Source organism: Strix uralensis, chromosome 33 (genome assembly GCF_047716275.1).
Source record: "Strix uralensis isolate ZFMK-TIS-50842 chromosome 33, bStrUra1, whole genome shotgun sequence".
Lineage (NCBI taxonomy): Eukaryota > Metazoa > Chordata > Aves > Strigiformes > Strigidae > Strix > Strix uralensis.
This window is the reverse complement of record NC_134004.1, coordinates 570,682-588,337: the sequence shown is the minus strand read 5'-3', so window position 1 is coordinate 588,337 and position 17,656 is coordinate 570,682. Positions and strand designations below refer to the sequence as shown.

Sequence of the window (17,656 nt, the reverse complement as noted above, 5' to 3'; positions counted from 1 at the left end):
CCACTGCCGGCCCTTGGAGAAAGCCAGAGCAGGGACCAAACCCAGCCCAGGTCAGCAGGGGAAGCCCAGGAGATCACAACAGACCCAGATGCTGAGTTACTAACAGACCTGGCAAACCCATCACTGCCCTGTCATAGAGTCACAGGGTGGTTTGGGCTGGAAGGGACCTCAAAGCCCATCCAGTCCCACCCCCTGCCCCGGGCAGGGCCACCTTCCACTAGCCCAGGTTGCCCAAAGCCCCGTCCAACCTGGCCTTGAACCCTTCCAGGGAGGGGGCAGCCACAGCTTCTCTGGGCAACCTGTGCCAGGGCCTCCCCACCCTCACAGGGAAGAATTTCTGCCTTAGATCTCATCTAAATCTCCCCTCTTTCAGTTTAAAACTGTCACCCCTCATCCTATCCCTACACTCCTGATAACGAGTCCCTCCCCCCTTTCCTGTAGCCCCTTTCAGCCCTGGGAGGCCGCTCTAAGGTCTCCCCGGAGCCTTCCCTTCTCCAGCTGAACCCCCCAACTCTCTCAGCCTGTCCTCACAGGGGGGTGCTCCAGCCCCCCCGAGCATCTTCGTGGCCTCCTCTGGCCCCACTTGAGCTGGGGGACCCCCTCTGGGGGCCCAGAGCTGGACCCAGCACTGCAGGGGGGTCTCCCCAGAGCGGAGCAGAGGGGGAGAATCCCCCCCCTCGCCCTGCTGCCCACACTGCTCTGGGTGCAGCCCAGCACACGGGTGGCTTTCTGGGCTGCGAGTGCACATTGCTGGCTCACAGTCACTGTCCATGACAAGCTCGGTTTCTTACATGAAATGTGTCTTTAAGTCATTTAATCTTTCTATAGTCATTTCCCCATCTACAAAGGCACATAACAAACCTTACTGTCCTTTATAAAGTGCTTTGCCCTCTATGGATGAGAAGGACTGTATGAAAAAAGTCACATTTTTATCACTATTTTTCCTATTAACCTAAGATCAGCAAGACGATTTGTCAAATGATGTGTTTAATGACACATACTTATCAAAAGTAAGTAGTGCCGCTGGCAGAAAAGCCCCGTATACTGCTTGCTACAGTTGATCATACTGACAAAAACAAGGCTTGTTTAATACAGAAATGTTCCTGATAAATTCTGGAACTTCCCCACAGAGCAAAAGCTTTGTATAATCCCTTAAGGAGGAGCAGAAGAGCAACCCAGGACGGACACTACCCAATTTAAAGTTGATACGATTCAGGGCTCACCCATCACGAGCGTGAAAACACATCCGACACGTTTTCCCTGCAGGAGCTCCATGAGCACAGACAGCACCAACAACCTCTTCCACTGCTTTCAGCACATGGAGAAAGAAACACCCAGATTTGGATAAATCCATCAGCAGCCCAGCTGTTCAGGAAAAGCCAGGCTGCCAAACTCACTGTCGAGAGAAGCAACGGGCTAAGGCAGTCAGAGGGTGAGCGTGGACGTTACAAACTGCTGCTATGAACCGCTCCGCTGTGAAATCCAGTCGATGTACAGCCTGTGACTGGGTTCATCACGCTGTGTTTGTGCCACATCGAAGAGAGGAGCTGAGAAGATGTAAAACCAAGGGAGGAGGTGTTGCTTTCACAGCTAAGCTGCTGAATTGGGGAAGATACATGGACCTTCGGTGCCCTTAATCTGTGAGCAGAGCAAATTTTTACACTTACTGAATCAAACCGTACACACCACACAGCTTTATACCTTGAGCTCAGTTTCTGACCGAGTCATGTTCACCACTAAGTGCAGCCAGATTTCTTTATCATCAGGCACGATGGACAGCACTTGCCATCTTCAAAGCACACACCGATGTGAAGGGATGTTGCCTGCAGGAAACGAGACCAGGGACACCCAGCACAGTGACTGCAACGCCAAAACAAGCAGTGACACGGGGTGGGAACAGCTGGCCAGGGAGCAGCCCTGCAGGAACAGGCCTGGGAGCTGCAGGGAATCAGGAGCTGGGTGTACACCGTGTCTCATTAAATGACAGCAAAGGTCCACGGGATGTCCGAGCCGGTGCAGAGCCTCCAAGGCACGAGCAGCCACCCCTCAGCTCTGCCCAGCACTGAGGAGGCCGCTGGGCACTCGGCTCCACAGGAGCGAGCTCACGGGCTGAATGACCAGCAATCTAGGAAGTACCATGGACACGTAGAAGTTTGGAGCCAACGGAGCCATCCAGCCTTTGGAGGAACTGGGCTCTGCATTTCTGCAGCAGAGGACCAAAGAGATGGAACACAGCACAAAGACAGCCAGAAAGCTGAGGAGCAGCAGCTCTGCTGAACGTCGGCCGTGAGCGAGACGGGAAACAGCAGATTTCAACAGCAGCAGGGATGCTGCAGGTTAGAGCTCAGGGCAAACTTTCTGGTGTAAAGGCTGATGAAGCACTGGCAGAGGGTGCTTACAGGAGAGGTGGAGACTTTTGAGGATTTAACAACACCTTGCAAGAACACGAGCAGATCTGACCCTGCTTGAGGCCAGGAGGCCAGACGAGGGGACAGCCCACGGCCCCGTCCAAGCCCACGGAGCTGCGTGTGGCAGCCCTGAGCCTCCCCACGGGGCCCTGCAGAGACACTGCAGAAGGACAGAGCTCAGATTTTGCCAGCACGCTGGAAGAATGTTCTGTCCTTCATACAGTGATCTCTTTGCTGTCTTCCCAGTGGTTTCTCAAGGATGAGGGAAGGGCCTGTTCATCACATCACGGGCCTCGTGCCTCCTCTGCTGCGCAACCCAGAGAAAGGCACGGGTGTGCAGAAACCGTTTCCCGAGATCCTGCTGCTCTGAAACATTCCTGTGGGCCGACCTGGAGTACTGCCCCAGCATCCATACTGTTTATAAGACAGAACTTATAAAGAGATTCATTTCAGGTGGATGAGACAATTACTACTGAAGAAAAGCCCAACCTGATGGTGACTGAGGCAGCGATGTTTTGGGAGAGGCCCCTGCCGTGAGCTGGAGGCGTCTGGGGAAGGAACGAAGAGTATGGACAGAGTGACGCCCTGCAGCCTCTCCCCGCTGCTCCAGTGCCCGTGGACAGTCAGCAGCAGGCGGGGGCCACCACGGTGGGGCACAGGGTGGGGCAGGGAAAGGCACCAGGAGAAGGGGGAGAAAGCAGCACCTGGAGACAGGGTCAGGGAAACAGGAATTTATTTTCTTGGACTTGAATAAAGCCCTGCTGCAGCCCTGCTAGTGCTGCCGGCGGGGCGGCCTCTTGCAGGGCTGGGGAGAGTCCTGGGGGCCGGGGGCCCTCCTCTTCAGGGGACGCCTGGGCCTCCCGCTCGAGCAGTTCCTGCGCTGCCTGGGAGCAGAGGGACCTGCCGCCACCGCCTGCCCCGGCTCCTCCTGGGGCTGCTCCTGCTCTGCCGGGACGGGCGCAGATGGGGGGCGGCCGGGACCCCCACAGAGGGTGGCTTCCTCCTCCCTGTCAGATCTCTCAGGGCTGCTGGAGGAGGTCGCGTAGGTGTTGGCAGTCCCGCAGCGGGAGCTGCTGCAGCCAGAGTTGGTGGCGCTGGAGCTGCCCTCGGAGCTGTCGTCCTCCTCCCCCAGAGCCGGGGAGCACGGCAGGGTCCAGATGTCCTCGCTGCAGCTCTCGATGGCGTCGATGATGCCACGGACCAGAGGGGCTGCGTGTTCCCCGAGGACAGGCTGCAGCTCCCGGACCATGGCCTCCGCAGCCGGGCCGTGGACGCACAGGGCGTGCAGGATGTTGCCCTCTGAACGCTGTACCTGCCACCACTGGGACCCATAGATCGCCTCCAGCTCCCGGCGCAGCCAGAACAGCACGGGATCGAGGAAATATTCTTGTGTTTGGAAGAATCCTGCCCAGCCCTCGGGCAGGATGCCACCCACAGCCTCTGGCTCTGCAGCCCCCTGCTCATCTGGGGACAGTGTCCCCTGCGGAGAGGATGGAGGGGAAGCCACAGGGCGATGGGGGCTGTTTTCGGCCAGGCGGCTGGGAGCTGTGTCGGCCTGGCTGCTGGCTTCGGGCGATCCTTGGAGGAGCGTGATGGCACACTCTCGATAGCCATTGCCTCCCGGCACAGCGAACCGCACCGACTCTACCGGTCTCCTGCAGAGCGGGCACTCTGCCTTCACATCTGCCCACTGCAGGATGCAGCCCAGGCAGAACCGGTGGCAGCAGGGAATCACATAAGCGGCGTCATCTCGCTCATCGCGGCAGATGGGGCAGATCTGCTCTGACTCCATGGCCACGTTCACGTGCTGCAGCGGGGTGGGGAGTGCTGAGGACGAGGAGCTGCTCCCGCTCACTGGTGCCGGCGCCGCCAAAAGGTGTCCTGTGCTGCCAAAGTGAGAGTGGCCCCGGTCACTGGCTGTCCCAGCGAGGGGAGGGAGGGGAGGAAGAAATGCCCAGGCCCCTGGCGAAGGACACCCTCCCGGCTCCCCAAGTCCAATCACCTGCCCCAGGGCCGCCCCGGGGGGACGCTCCCCCACACAGCTCACCTCCGCTGCCGCGAGCGCGCCCGGCGGTGCCCGGCTGCCTGACCCAGGCAGGGCTGGGGAAACACAGGGGATGGCTCCGGGACGGGCACTGAGAGCTGCCGCCGGCAGCCCCCAGAGCACAACCCAGCACCCGGAGCAGCCTGGCTCGACCCTCCAGACCTCGCAGACACGCTCGGCAGGAGTCCAGGCAGGAGCCAGACTGGGCCGGGCGCAGGCAGAGCCTGCAGGGAGGGATGTGAGGTCACATTCCATTGCTTGCTGACGTCACAGCCCACTGCACAGTGACGTGACAGTGGGTTGCCTGCCAGTATTCTGGAAGAATACTTTTTTTAAAAAAATGGTGGATTTGAACAGGATTATTGGATTGGCCAAGTTATGCCAAGCTTTGAAAAACAGTTAAAGCCTGGCTTTAACACCCTGCTTTGTGCATTTCCAACCTCTGACCCGTGGATCACACCACCCACCTCCAGCTCGCAGAGGGAGAGATCCTGGTGCTCCTTTTTGTGATAACACTGGCTACGAAACCAGTGCTGGCACCTGTGAGATCTGAAACCTTGCCACGGTACCACATTCAATAAACAGATTAAAGTCTTTGTTTAACCAGGCAGCAACGCTTCGACTTACCATTTCCCCCACACCTCGAATTAACCCCCTCCAGAATTTGCTCTGCTTTCCTGCATTTTCTGCATTGGTCACGATTTGCTCCTGTCCCAGAGCAGGCAGAAACCCCCAGCAGAGACACAGTCCCGGTGCTGTGAGCTAACGGCATGCCAGCCGGGCCAGGAACGTTTGGATCACAGATTTCCCCGAACGGCCCGCGCCTCCGCTCCCTTTCTCCCCACGCGCTGCCCTCTGACCCACACTCGCTGCTGCCGCGTCTCCCACACGTGGCACTTGCCTCACCTCAGCCACCTACGGCCGATTCGGCTTTCCCGTGTGGGCCAAAACGCAGCGCGCAGAGTAATGAGGTGAAGGACAGCACGAGTGTGTGCACCTGGAGTCGTGTGCCACAGCAGCTCTGAGCTGATATGCCAGCAGATGTCACAGCCTCCCCTGACATTCTTGGTCATCCCCAGGATTTTCCTCCAACTTCTCCTTCCTTTAGCTTCCATTTCTTTGCTCTTAGAAAAACACTTTGTGCAGCACAACCAGAGCTCCTGACTAGTTTTTCCTTTATTCGACCTATATCACTCTACAGGAGATCAACCCTGACTTCTGAGCTCTCCTTACCTTCGTGAAGACCCACAGTAAGAACGTCGTTGTCTGAACAGGGAAAAGTGCTCCACAATGACACATCCTTTGCAATGCTGTGAAAGAGTTGGGTTCAGCCAGAGCATTTGTGAGCACCAAAGGACACTGCAGTATAGAAAATGTCCTTCTAGGTAATAAGGAAAGAGTTATTTCCTTACGGGGGAGCCGTGTTCCCCCATCTGGCTGTGCCTGCAGCACCCCCAGCTTACCCCAGCGATGTGCGCACCCACAGCTCCTTCAGCGCCCGGGAGCTGCAGCAAGAGAAGAAACAGCGTCAGGCCCCGCTGCCCCCCAGCCCCTGGGCAGAGGCAGGTGCCTGCACAGTGTGGAGCAGTTTGCTAACAACTGGCTACGTGAGAAAGGGCACAGCACCGCTGACAACGGCGACGTGATGGGAAAATACCGAAAAGTATCAAAGAAGAACAAAGAACAGAAGCAAGACTATGTAGAAGGCCTTGCAGAAATCATAAGGGGTGGGATTGGTATTTAACCTTAGCAACCAAGGTATCTAACCTTAGCAACCTATAGGGAGCTCGCTTTTGCAATATGTATGAACTGATTATTGTAGATATAAAAGAAGTGTGAGTACTAATAAAGTTGAGCCTTTGTGCATTAAATGATGGCTGGGCTCCCTCTGCGTTCTTTCAACAAATGGTGACCCCGACGTGATACGTGCCAAAGGACGTATAAGGCGCCACGAAGGATAAAGACCAGTGAAGGTGGTTCAGGTCCTTAAGCAGCGAGGACGGCGAAAGGCGACTGAAATAAGAGAAAAGGCCCGCGCCCTGGGTGTCATAAGAGGTGAACCCTGCTGATACGTGCTGCCGAGACCTGGAAAGGCTGCAACGGAAAAAATTCAGGTATGGACAGGCAAGCAGCATATGATTTATTTGCATCCTGGCTGACACAACGCCAGGTTGAGGGAATAGATGTAAAAAAGGATCTTCAGGGGCTTTTAGCTTATGGGGTAGAGCAAGGTTGTTTTATTAATCCACATGCAGTTCATGAGTTATCGGAATGGCGAAAATTTGGAGATAAATTATGGGAATTAACATTGAACGATGATAAGACAGCAAAAAGGTTGGGAAAGTTATGGAGGGTGGTTCATAATGAATTGCTAAGGTATCAGGCTGAAAAAAGAGCTGCACAGGGCGCAGTTGCGGCAAAAGAGAAAAACACCAGATATGGGGAGGAGGAAACTAGGTGGCCATTTCGGGCATCCAACCAACCCACATGGCAACGGCAAGTTGTTGCTCCTTGCAAACGGGTGGGGAAAAGAAAATGTAAGCTTGCTCTGTAAGGATGAAAGTTGCACAGCCCCAAGTGGGGCTAAAATCAGACAGCTTTTACGGGATGGGGTTTTGGAAACTGTAGTTGGACTGTTGCCAGCGTGGCATGGGGACTGTCGGGGGGGGAGACTGGTTTAGCTCTTTAAAAAGGAGGGGAGGCAAAAACAAAAGGCTTGGAGGAAGGGAAAGGTGCCAAGCCTGGGTTTTCTTGCTGCTGTTCCTCTGTGATGCCCCTGTACGTCCCGTCCACGCTGCCTTCCCGTGCCTGGCCCTGAGCATGGGCCTGTGCTTGCTGCTCCAACGTGCCGTCTCCTCCTCCCCAGAGAGAAAATGTCCCAGTGGAGGAGAGCCCCGACCTCCCCATTGAAAATAAACTTTGATTCCCGTGGAGGTATAAGCATTAAGCCAGTGAACCGCAATGGGTGTGGAGCTGGGTGGCTGTGGTACCAGTCCTATTGCTGCCCTGCCCCTAAAATGCAATTATTTGCCTTCTAATACAGGACAAGTTTGGTTTTTTCCTTTTTATTTTCCTCTATGTGAGAGGAGAGAGCCGGGCTGGACTCCACGGCCTCCTGGCAGGGACCAGGACCAGGGGCTGGGGTTGTTTTCAGCACGTGCCTGGCATCTCTCCAGTTTAGAAAGAAAGAAAGAAACCCACCCTGGGAGGAAAATGGTGCCAGGTTTAATGAAGAGGGGCTGGGTCCCACTCCACGGGGCTCTGCGTCTCCCCTGGCCTCGGGGAGCTGCAAAATGTTGGCAGCTGCCTTGTCAGCAAACCAGGCTTCCCCAGCGTGCCCCAGCACAGCCGTCTTCTCCCTTTGAAGCTTTGTTTTAGCTATTTACAGGGCTAGCATTTTTAATTTGTTTATTTATTTAAAAAATTAAAGGCAAGCTGAAGTCTTGCTCAGTACCGTGCCTGCGGGCCATCTAAAAGGTATTTGTACCCCCTGGGGCTGGCGGGGAGACCCAGCGCTTGGCTGCCCCCTTCACCCACCAGAAACCCACGGCTGGCTCCTTATTTTGGGAGGATTTAGTATTTCCCTGTGCAGAGGAAAATTCTGTTGGGGGAAACCCCCAGTGCCTGGCGCTGCTTTAGGACTCAAACCCAAACTGTCCTTGCAGTGACCTGCGCTGCTTTAGTGGGCAGCAACCCCCCTTCCCAGCGATGCGGGATGGGTGCTGGGTGTTTTCCTCATCTTTGGTGCCTTAAAACAGCTCCCCCAGTCTCCCGTGGGCCCCTTCCCAAAGTGCATGGGAATCCCAAAGGGGTGTAAAAGGATAATAAATAAGGTGCTGGCCCATTTTTTTTTAATTATTATTTTATTTTCTCCCAGTGCGCTACATTTAGAAATATAGGAATTATTTTTGTTTTGGAGATGCTGAAATAAATATATTTTATTGTAAGAGATGATCTAGTTTGGAAATGCTCCATGTTGTAAATAAAACTGAGGGGAAAAAAAAAAATCCGTTAAGCAAACCTGTGTTATTTATCACTTTGAATCTTTGTGTGAGTTTTTTTGGTTGGGTTTGTTGTTGGTTTTTTTTTTTTGTAAATTGATTTATTTTGGGTTCATTCTGTGGAACTCAAATAACATAAATTGGTGTCGTCACCTCGTGGGTCCTGACCGTGAAGTGTTGCTGTTGACTGACGGGTTCCACCCGCCACAGCCGTGACTGTCTGATTTCTCTCTTGTCACCATTGACCATAATTGGAAAATAAAACAATAAAAGTCTTTGTTTGTCTCGCTGTGCCGCTCCGGTGTCTTTTGAAGGGTGGAGTCGGAGGCATTTTTGGAGCTTTTGAAGGGGGTTTTGGAGGTGCTGCTGTGGGGTCATTCATCTCCCTGGGGTCTGGGTCAGGAACTCCGCTCGGGGGAGAGGAGGTTTGGGGAAGAAAACGTGGTTTCAGGCAGAGGGCGGCATCCCGGACCCTCCCGGCTGCAGGTGCCCAGAGCTGGGGCTGTGTCCCGGGTGAAATGTCGCCAGCAGCCGCACGGCCGGCGCTGCCCTGTCACAGGGACCCCCGGCGGCGGGAGCGAAGGGCTGAGGGGGGACGGGCGCGGGACCGGGCTCCTCTGAGGGCAATGGCGCATCCCGACGGTTTTCCCGCCTGGGCCGGCAAGGCCGAGCAACCGACACCCGGGGCCGGGGGGTTCCCGCGGGGAGGGAGGGCCCTTGTGACAACCACCCCTCGCACGAGGGTCCTGCACAGCCACCCCCGTCCCCCGGGTCCCCGCACACCCGCCGCCATAACACGGCGGTCCCCGCTCGGCCCCGCCTGGCGGGAGGCGCCGTGCGCATGCGCGCCCCGAGGCGGGACTACAACTCCCGGCGTGCCCCGCGCGGGCGGCCAGTGGAGCCGCGCGCTGATTGGCCGCGGCGAATATTTGAAAAGGGCGGGAACCGCCCCCAGGCGGTGGCCGCGGAGCAGCGTGAGGGTGAGTGCTGGGGGCTGTGGGCTCTGAGGGGATCGGGGAGTGGGATTGGGGGGGCTGTGGGCACTGAGGGGATCGGGAAGTGGGGCTGGAGGGGCTGTGAACCTTGAGGGGATTGGGGGGGGGCTGTGGGCTCTGAGGGGATCGGGGAGTCGGGCCGGGGGGGGCCTGCGAACCTTGAGGGGATCGGGGAGTGGAGCTGGGGGGGCTGTGAGCCTTGCGTGGATTGGGGAGTGGGGCTGGGGGGGGCTGTGAGCCTTGAGGGGATCGGGGAGTGGGATTGGGGGGGCTGTGGCCTCTGAGGGGATCGGGGAGTGGAGCTGGGGGGGCTGTGAGCCTTGCGGGGATTGGGGAGTGGGGCTGGGGGGGGGCTGTGAGCCCTGAGGGGATCGGGGAGTGGGATTGGGGGCGCTGTGGTCTCTGAGGGAATCGGGGTGTGGGGCTGGGGGCCGCTGTGAGCCTTGAGGGGATTGGGGAGTCGGGTTGGGGGGGTGCTGTGAGCCTTGAGGTGATTGGGGAGTGTGGCTGGGGGGGCTGCGAACCTTGAGAGAATCGAGGTGTGGGGCTGGGGGGAGCTGTGAGCCTTGAGGGAATCGAGGTGTGGGGCTGGGGGGAGCTGTGAGCCCTGAGGGGATCGGGGAGTGGGCCCGGGGGGGGCTGTGAGCCCTGAGGGGATCGGGGAGTGGGCCCGGGGGGGGCTGTGAGCCTTGAGGGGATCGGGGAGGGGGGCTGGGGGGGGCTGTGAGCCCTGAGGGGAGTGGGGCTGGGGGGGGCTGTGAGCCTTGAGGGGATCGAGGAATGGGGCTGGGGGGCGCTGTGAGCCTTGAGGGGATGGGGGAGTGGGGTTGGGGGCGCTGTGAGCCTTGAGGGGATGGGGGAGTGGGATTGGGGGGGCTGTGAGCCTTGAGGGGATCAGGGAGTGGGGCCGGGGGGGGCTGTGAGCCCTGAGGGGATCGGGGAGTGGGACTGGGGGGGCTGTGGCCTCTGAGGGGATCGGGGAGTGGGGCTGGGGGGGCTGTGAGCCTTGTGGGGATCGAGGAGTGGGATTGGGGGGGCTGTGGTCTCTGAGGGAATCGGGGTGTGGGGCTGGGGGCCACTGTGAGCCTTGAGGGGACTGGGGAGTCGGGTTGGGGGGGTGCTGTGAGCCTTGAGGTGATTGGGGAGTGGGGCTGGGGGGGGCTGTGAGCCCTGAGGGGATTGGGGAGTGGGGCGGGGGGGGGGCTGCGAACCTTGAGGGAATCGAGGTGTGGGGCTGGGGGGAGCTGTGAGCCTTGAGGGAATCGGGGAGTGGGCCCGGGGGGGGGGCTGTGAGCCTTGAGGGGATCAGGGAGTGGGATTGGGGGGGGCTCTGGTCCCTCTCGGGGTTGGGGAGTGGATCTTCGGGTCCTGGGTGCACTGGGGAGTGGGGCTGGGGGTTCCCAGGGAGCTGGAGAATGGGGGGGGGGGGGCACGCTGTGAGCACTGAGGGGGAGCCTGGGGAGTGGCTCTGGGAGTTTCCTGTGAGCTGTGGGGGGGGGGTCTCACACCTTTCCTTTCCTGCCCCAGTCGCCAGCCTGGTGTCACACCTGAAGCTCCTCTGAGGAGCTGATTTTGCTGCTGCGATGCAGAGCTGGGAGGGCACAGAGGAGCTGCTGGCCGAGCTGGGGGTGAGCCGGGGACCGGGGGGGAGCTCTGCTGGGGGGGGGGAATCCCTCCCCCGGGGCGCCCTGACACCCTCCCCTCCCCAGGAACGCCTCTCGTGCTCCCTGGAAGATGCCTCCGACAGCAGCCAGGCCTCCCGCCTGCGGAAGAGCCAGGTCTGTGACCAAGTCCTGCGGATTTGCATCGAGCAGATGGCCCAGCCCGGGGGCTGCCCGCCCCAGGTCACCAGCCTGGTGGCCGTAGCCGAGGCAGCATGCCAGGGCTACCTGAGAGCCGTGCCACAGCCTGCTCCCTTCTGTCTGGAGAAGATCCGCTACCACCTGCTGAGGACCACGGCCGGCCAGGGCAGCGGCGATGCCTGCTGGAGCAGCAGGTACCAGAGCTTGGGTTGAGCTCCCCTGCGACCCCTTCCCTCCCTGCCAGACCTCCCTGGGTGTAGCTGGGGCCCTGCAGCTGAAACTGCAGCTCGGTGACCTGGCCCAGGGCACCGGCCGTGCCCAGGCTGTCCCCCAGCGCTGCACAGGGCTCTGCCCAGGAGGCAGCTCTCCAGGGCTGGCAAGGGAGCATTGAGGGGGTTGGGACAGGGGGATGCTCCGGGATGTGCTGGGGAAGGCCGGGGGAGCTGTCCCCGGGCGCCCTGGGGAGGGGGGGGGGCAGGCAGTGGGGTGGGGATGGGGGATGTCCTGGGGGTATTGGGGTGGGGGCTGGGGGATGCACTGGGGACACTGGGGAGGGGGCCGGGGATGAGCCCAGCAGATGCTGGAGGAAGCAGCGAGGATGCACTGGGGGGGCACTGGGAGGGTCTGGGTGGTTCCTCCCCTGTGCACCTTGGAATGTCCCCTGGTCCCTGTCCCAGTGTGTCCCTGTGCTGTCATCGTTCCTGGGTGCTGGCCCTGCCTGGCCCCTGGCCCTGCAGCGGTGATGAGCTTCAGGCCACTGCTGGGGACCCTCCTGGTCACCCTCCCCCTGTGCTGGCTGCCACCAGGGACAGGGACATCTCCCCCCATGCACAGGGGGGTGCAGGTCCACAGGCCACCCCCCTCAGGGGACACAGGCAGTCCCCAGCCCTGTCCCCGTGTGGCCGTGGGTCGCTTCTGCCACTGCCTGGCCAGGGGCCAGGAGGCCACAGCTCACACCAGGGGGGACCTGGCAGCCTGGGGACCCCCGGGAAGGGTGGCAGGGGTGGGGGATCACCCCCTCAGGGCCTGCAGCACCCCAGAGACCCTACAACAAGGTGTAGCATCAACTGTTTTATTACTGGTGCGGTGTCTGTGGGTGTGTCCCCATCATCCCCATCCTGCTCCCCCGGCCGGTCAGGGTCCTGCCTGCCCCTGGGGATGTAACATGGTTGTTTCCAACGTCTCATCCCAGGTATCAAATCCAGAAGGAGCTGGCCTGCAAGAAACATTTCACACAGCAACCCGTGAGGACAGGAACTGATGCCACCAAGCGCACCAGCACAAGGCACAGGGGGGCCGGGGAACCAAAGCTCAGCGTAAGCACGAGAGGTTGTGCTGGCTGATGAGTTTTGGGAGGCAAACCTGAGAGCTGCAGAGCAACAGCTCCAAGCAAAGGCTCCTGATGGTGCTTCCAGCCCCGAGCCCCCAGCAAGCGTTACCTCTTCCCCTTCGGCTTCATTCTTGGCACCGTCCAAGAACTTCCCTTCTGGCATAAGGTCATCCAGAAAGCTGAGCTCCCGCTTCGAGAAGCAGAAATCCATCACTTTCCGGACAAAAACGAGAGCCAAAACCTTCACGAGGAAGAGGGAAGATGCGGTGAGGCCAGAGATGAGGCTACATCTCCCTCCAGCGCTGCAAACATCCCGCTGCCAAGCGGCACCGGCTCTTACCATCATGGGGAAGATGATGGCGGCACGGGACACCTTGATGGCCCAGAGCAGGACGAGGCAGATCAGCTGGATCACGGTGAATAAATGCACCTTTCGCAAGGGGACGTGCCGCAGGTAGATGAAATCCGGCTGGTGTTTTGCCGGCATCCAAAACAGCTTCAGGCGGTCAAAGAACTGCAAAATAAAAGTGAGAAGTGGCCACCTTGGGACTGCGGGAAGTTTCTGGCCCTGTTGAGATGTGGGGGCAGTTTTCAGGACCTCACGTGCCATGAGAAATCCTGGATCCCACTATGTTCCTCCTGGGAGCAGCACCCACTTCCCCTTCACTCCATCTATAAACCAGCTTCCCATGAGGGCTGCCCACCAAATTGCCATTATTCCACGCTGGTCTATTAACAGCCTTTTGTGGCCCACGGAATCCCCCCCAGCAAGGATTTCCACCAGTGGGAGAAACTGCCTTCCCTTTGCACTGAATTCCCCCATTTTCACGGAGGTGAAATACCAGGGAGCCGACACGCCGCACAAGAGTCCGTACCTGAATTCCTCTGAGCGACGACACACCCATGTAGAGAAAGACGCCATAAAGCACCGGCATTGGTATAAACTGAAAACAAAGAATGCAGTCATTTGGGGGTTTAAATTGCATTTTCAGTATTACCCCTCTCTTCTACAGGCACTGCCTAAAATTGCCTAAAGCTTTCCACTTTCCACAGGGTTAGAGGTGTGTCGGATTCTCCCCATCGGATCACAAAGATCATCAAGCCCGTGACCCTCTGCTCTCGTATCCCCAGAAACTTGGGTTGTTCTCCCGGAGCTGAGCACTCGGACTCTACTTTGAGGCTGTTCACGTGGGTGATGGACAGGACGGTCGCAGCCACAAACCAGGGCAGCCCCATCACGGAGCAGACCCCGAGCATCACGGCCACAATGAAAAGGTCCAGGTGGTACCCGCATCCTTTCTGCAGGGAGCAAAACAAGAGATACAGCATCCCGCGGCACAAGAGCCAGGACAACATCGCAAGTCAGGCTCAAACCCTACTTGAGCACAAGCCAACTGCTTGAAAGTTTAAAACAAGAATTGGAAACCACTAAGGATGTAGCCAGCCTCTGCGCAAGCACCTTGCAGCCAGATCTGGCAGGAGTTCAGACAAAGTGGGTTTGGAGAGACTGGTTTTTTCATTCATAAAGAAATTTCCGCCACTTGCAAGTACGATGTGACTCTGAGTTACCCCCGGCAGCGCATCAAAACAATTCCTTCCCCCAGCCGCTGCCGACATTTTAAAACAAAAACGCGCTTCTATATTGCTCTAAGATTTCTTTGGGGCTCCAAAAGATTGCTCATCTGAACTCCCCTGTCATTCTCTCCCTGCATCATCATGAATTCAGGAGAGCATCCTGCCCCGCAGCCTGACGTTGTCCCAAAGCAAGGCCTTCACAAAGCATTTGGAATAGGAGCTTCTCCCATCCCTGCAGCCCAGAGTGGGCTGGGGGTGGGGTCATCTCTTGCAGCCCCTTACCTTCAGCCTGTGCTCCTTCCTGTTCACAGTAACGGCAGTGGCCTGCTGGTCCATGAAGATCAAGATGGTGCAGAGCAGAGCTGGGATGAGCGCAGCCAACACCGTCCACCAAGGGTTGGGTCCTATGGGGTTGATGAACCACCCACGGTCGTCTCTGGTAGGCTGCAACAAAGCTCACACCTCAGCATCATCTCCCAGCCCAGCCCCTTCGCTGGCTTTGATTTTCCCTCCCTGCCTGTGTCAGAGCATCTCCCAGCCCTGGCTTCACGTCACCCTCTCCCGGGGGGTTCAGCAGCGCCAGCGTCCTCTGCTGTGCAAGCACCTACAGATACTTCTGCTGTAGGTATCTAGTCTGGGGATGTCTTCTCATTTCCAGAAGGAAACGATGCGTTCGGGGGTGGAAGAAGAGATGGTCACACCACCAGCACCTCCTCCAGACTCAGCCCTGTCCTGCCCCGACATCCCCTTGGGGCATCCCCAAGAGCTGAAACCAGCTCCGTGCCAAACCCCCCCGTTACCTTGAACATATGGGGAACGTGGAGCTTCGGGGACGGGATCCCAACCATGAAGTCCATGAGCACCATGACGACGATGGTGAGGAAAACAGCAAAGTCACTTACTGTGGACCGTACCTGGGGCAAGAAACCAGAGCTGAGAGAGGCATCGCAAACGGGGCCCTAACATGAGGTGGAAGAGTTGGGGACATCAACAACGTGAGGGCTGGTTAACAAACCCCCCCCCCCTCTGCAGACATGCAGCCAAATCCCTTGGTCAGGTGCTGCTGCTGTGCTTGTCCCTGGGAGATCTGGCGTTTAATTGGGTGGAAAAGGGCTGTTTGGATTCAGACCTTTAAAAAACTAAATTAAGAAATAAGGAAACAGATGTCTGCCACTACAGCCACGCTCACTGCTAAAATGGGAATAAGGCACCGAGGCACCGCTTGTTCCTCATTTGAACCAACTTTCCCCTTGAGCATATGATGTACAGAAGCAGATCTCCTGCAGGTGACTCAGCTTCTCCAGAGCCTTGTAGATGAAGATGAGGCAGATGAGGGAGGCGAAGGCTTCATCGGTGAAGCGGGTGATGTAGCACACCAGAGAGCTGGTGTCAGTGGCCACCAGCACTATGCAGAAGAGGCCTCTGTGTGCTGCCTCCTCCAGGCATGGCCCTAAAAACACGGACTTGTAGGAGCTTTTTCTTCCCATACCCAAATAAAACAGCTCATAACATCACCTATATTGTACACAACGTGAGGCGGGAAGTATTTACTACAGGGAGAGAGAGATGAGGGTTTCAGACCAGAAAAACAAACCTCCTGCTTCCTTCCTGTTGTTCCTTTCTAAAAACGAAGAGGGATTTCTAAACTGGGTGAGGAAAAAAAAAAACCCAAACCCTGCACTTCTTATCACAGCCAGTTTCGGTCTCCAAACGCGATACCTGCAGGACTCACTAGATGGCACTTGGCCACAAGACATGGCCACCAACAACCTCCAAAGGCCCTCAGCAGCCTGCAAGGGCAAAGCTTCATCTTCAGCCCTTCCAGGCTCCAGCTTCCCTTGGTGCAAGGGCACTTCCCACCAAACACACCGTTTTTCTCCTTGCAAAAGCCAAGGGCTGAGAGCTGACGCCCTCCTCGCCTGAAGTACCACCGCCGGCGCTGCACCAAGAGCAGCTGTGCCTTAAAAGCCGAAGGAGAACTACAGGGGCAAACAGAAAAAAGTCCTTTGGCTTCTCTTTTCCCCTTGCCACCGGGGCTGCGGAAGGGCATTGCCAGGATTACTGTGTTCAAAGCAAGAAAATCCCAGCCACTGGGTCTCACACTTGGGTCACAACTGCGACTGTGAAAGGGCCTCCTGGAAGCACTTGGTGGCACCGGTTAACTTGGTGGGCAAGAGGATAAAATGCTCCTGTCTGGAGATGAGTTTGCTGGTCCCCGAGTACTCATTTCAGACTGTGCACTAGATTCACAGACTTTAATCATTATATCTCCTTTAAAACAAAATAGGCCCCCAGGTGACTTGTGCGGGCAGAGATGATTACAGCTACAGCACAGACACAGCGCTGAGGTCAGAGAAACGACAGCCCATCTCTGCTCTACCCAGTCTGACTCAACCGGTGAATTTACACCTCCCTCATGCCCAGAACAGCTCCTGTAACCCCCAGAAGAAGGGAAATGGCAGATTCACCTGTTAAAGCTCTTCCCCTTCCTGTGAGCAATGGGACCAGTCACTGGACCAGAGACAGAGAGCCTGTCCCTGCTGCAGCCCCCAGCTCCTGAAGGTCATCTAAGGAGACCTGGGGGTCCAAATTTTGCCTCTTCTGAATCACAAGTACCGAGGGATTTCTGCCAGGCCGAGCAGCTCCCACCGCATCTCCTGGCTGTGCTGGGTCCATTGACCTAACTGGGAGGGACTGTTCAAAACCTGCCCCAGGGACCCAGAGATTCCCCAGCGGGCAGGGGCGGGGCTGTGCAAATGAGGGACCCCAACAGCTGCTGTCACCCCGCTGCCATCCCTCAGCCCTCACAGCACCGACTGCTGCAACACACCAACCCCTTGCGGGGTGACGCCCCTCCCTGCTCACCTCGAGGACACGAGCTCTGGGGACAGCATGGGCTGGAACCTGGATGTGGCGTCCTGGCTCCTAGAGGGTGAGATGTGCACGGTCATCTCTGCTGAGAGAGAAAAAAACGGCATTAGAAACCCTCCACCTGACACAACAAGAGCTTTAACTCAGTTAAACCAGACACAGATGCTTCTATGAACTTCTGACCGTAGGTTTTAAGAACAATACACACTTTACACTGCTATGATTAATTGGAAGAAATCACACTAGATAATCTGAATGGCACTTGAAAGAGGGTTTAATGTTTAAGCAAGCTGGGAGGGGATTTTGTCAGCCAGGAATCCATCAGCAAGCATGTGGATCTTCAAGGGAACCCCTTTTTGTAACATTGAATGGAGATTTTTAATTATAAAGCCATTCACTCCAAAAAGGAGGAGATTATTCACTGTATCTAGCACACAGCTATTCACACACATCCTATTTTTTAATTTTTCTTTTTAATTAAAAAAACCCCAAGTGCCACTGAACAGTATTCCAGATGGAAGGCAAGTGTGGGTAATCCTTCCAGAAATACTGGCAGCTCAAAGCAATTGTCCTCCTGCCTCACAGAGCATCCCCAAAGAAGACTGAGCTCCCCAACAGGTCTTGCCCGGC

The 17,656-nt window shown here is 57.2% G+C and overlaps 2 protein-coding genes across 2 annotated transcripts; one reads left to right on the top strand and one right to left on the bottom strand.

The window, feature by feature from the left end:
• The first annotated feature begins 10,977 nt into the window (after window positions 1-10,977).
• LOC141936630 (separin-like) lies at window positions 10,978-12,698 on the top strand. The gene is made up of 3 exons (XM_074853764.1): window positions 10,978-11,076; window positions 11,158-11,444; window positions 12,443-12,698. Exons 1-3 carry the CDS (start codon window positions 11,032-11,034, stop codon window positions 12,591-12,593), a joined length of 483 nt encoding a protein of 160 aa, XP_074709865.1. The 5' UTR covers window positions 10,978-11,031; the 3' UTR covers window positions 12,594-12,698.
• LOC141936631 (sodium-driven chloride bicarbonate exchanger-like) lies at window positions 12,362-13,828 on the bottom strand. Its single transcript, XM_074853765.1, has 4 exons — window positions 13,456-13,828; window positions 12,921-13,094; window positions 12,690-12,821; window positions 12,362-12,466 (listed from the first exon to the last, which is right to left on the bottom strand). The coding sequence occupies exons 1-4, from the start codon at window positions 13,564-13,566 to the stop codon at window positions 12,446-12,448; spliced, it is 438 nt and encodes a 145-aa protein (XP_074709866.1). The 5' UTR covers window positions 13,567-13,828; the 3' UTR covers window positions 12,362-12,445.
• Window positions 13,829-17,656: the final 3,828 nt, after the last annotated feature.

Coding starts and splice junctions, on each gene's coding strand:
- LOC141936631 (XM_074853765.1), bottom strand. CDS start 13,566: ATGCAATTTAAACCCCCAAATGACTGCATTCTTTGTTTTCAGTTTATA. Junction 13,095..13,455: donor CGTCGCTCAGAGGAATTCAG/GTACGGACTCTT, acceptor TTTATTTTGCAG/TTCTTTGACCGCCTGAAGCT. Junction 12,467..12,689: donor ATGAAGCCGAAGGGGAAGAG/GTAACGCTTGCT, acceptor TGTTTCTTGCAG/GCCAGCTCCTTCTGGATTTG.
- LOC141936630 (XM_074853764.1), top strand. CDS start 11,032: ATGCAGAGCTGGGAGGGCACAGAGGAGCTGCTGGCCGAGCTGGGG. Junction 11,077..11,157: donor AGCTGCTGGCCGAGCTGGGG/GTGAGCCGGGGA, acceptor TCCCCTCCCCAG/GAACGCCTCTCGTGCTCCCT. Junction 11,445..12,442: donor GATGCCTGCTGGAGCAGCAG/GTACCAGAGCTT, acceptor GTCTCATCCCAG/GTATCAAATCCAGAAGGAGC.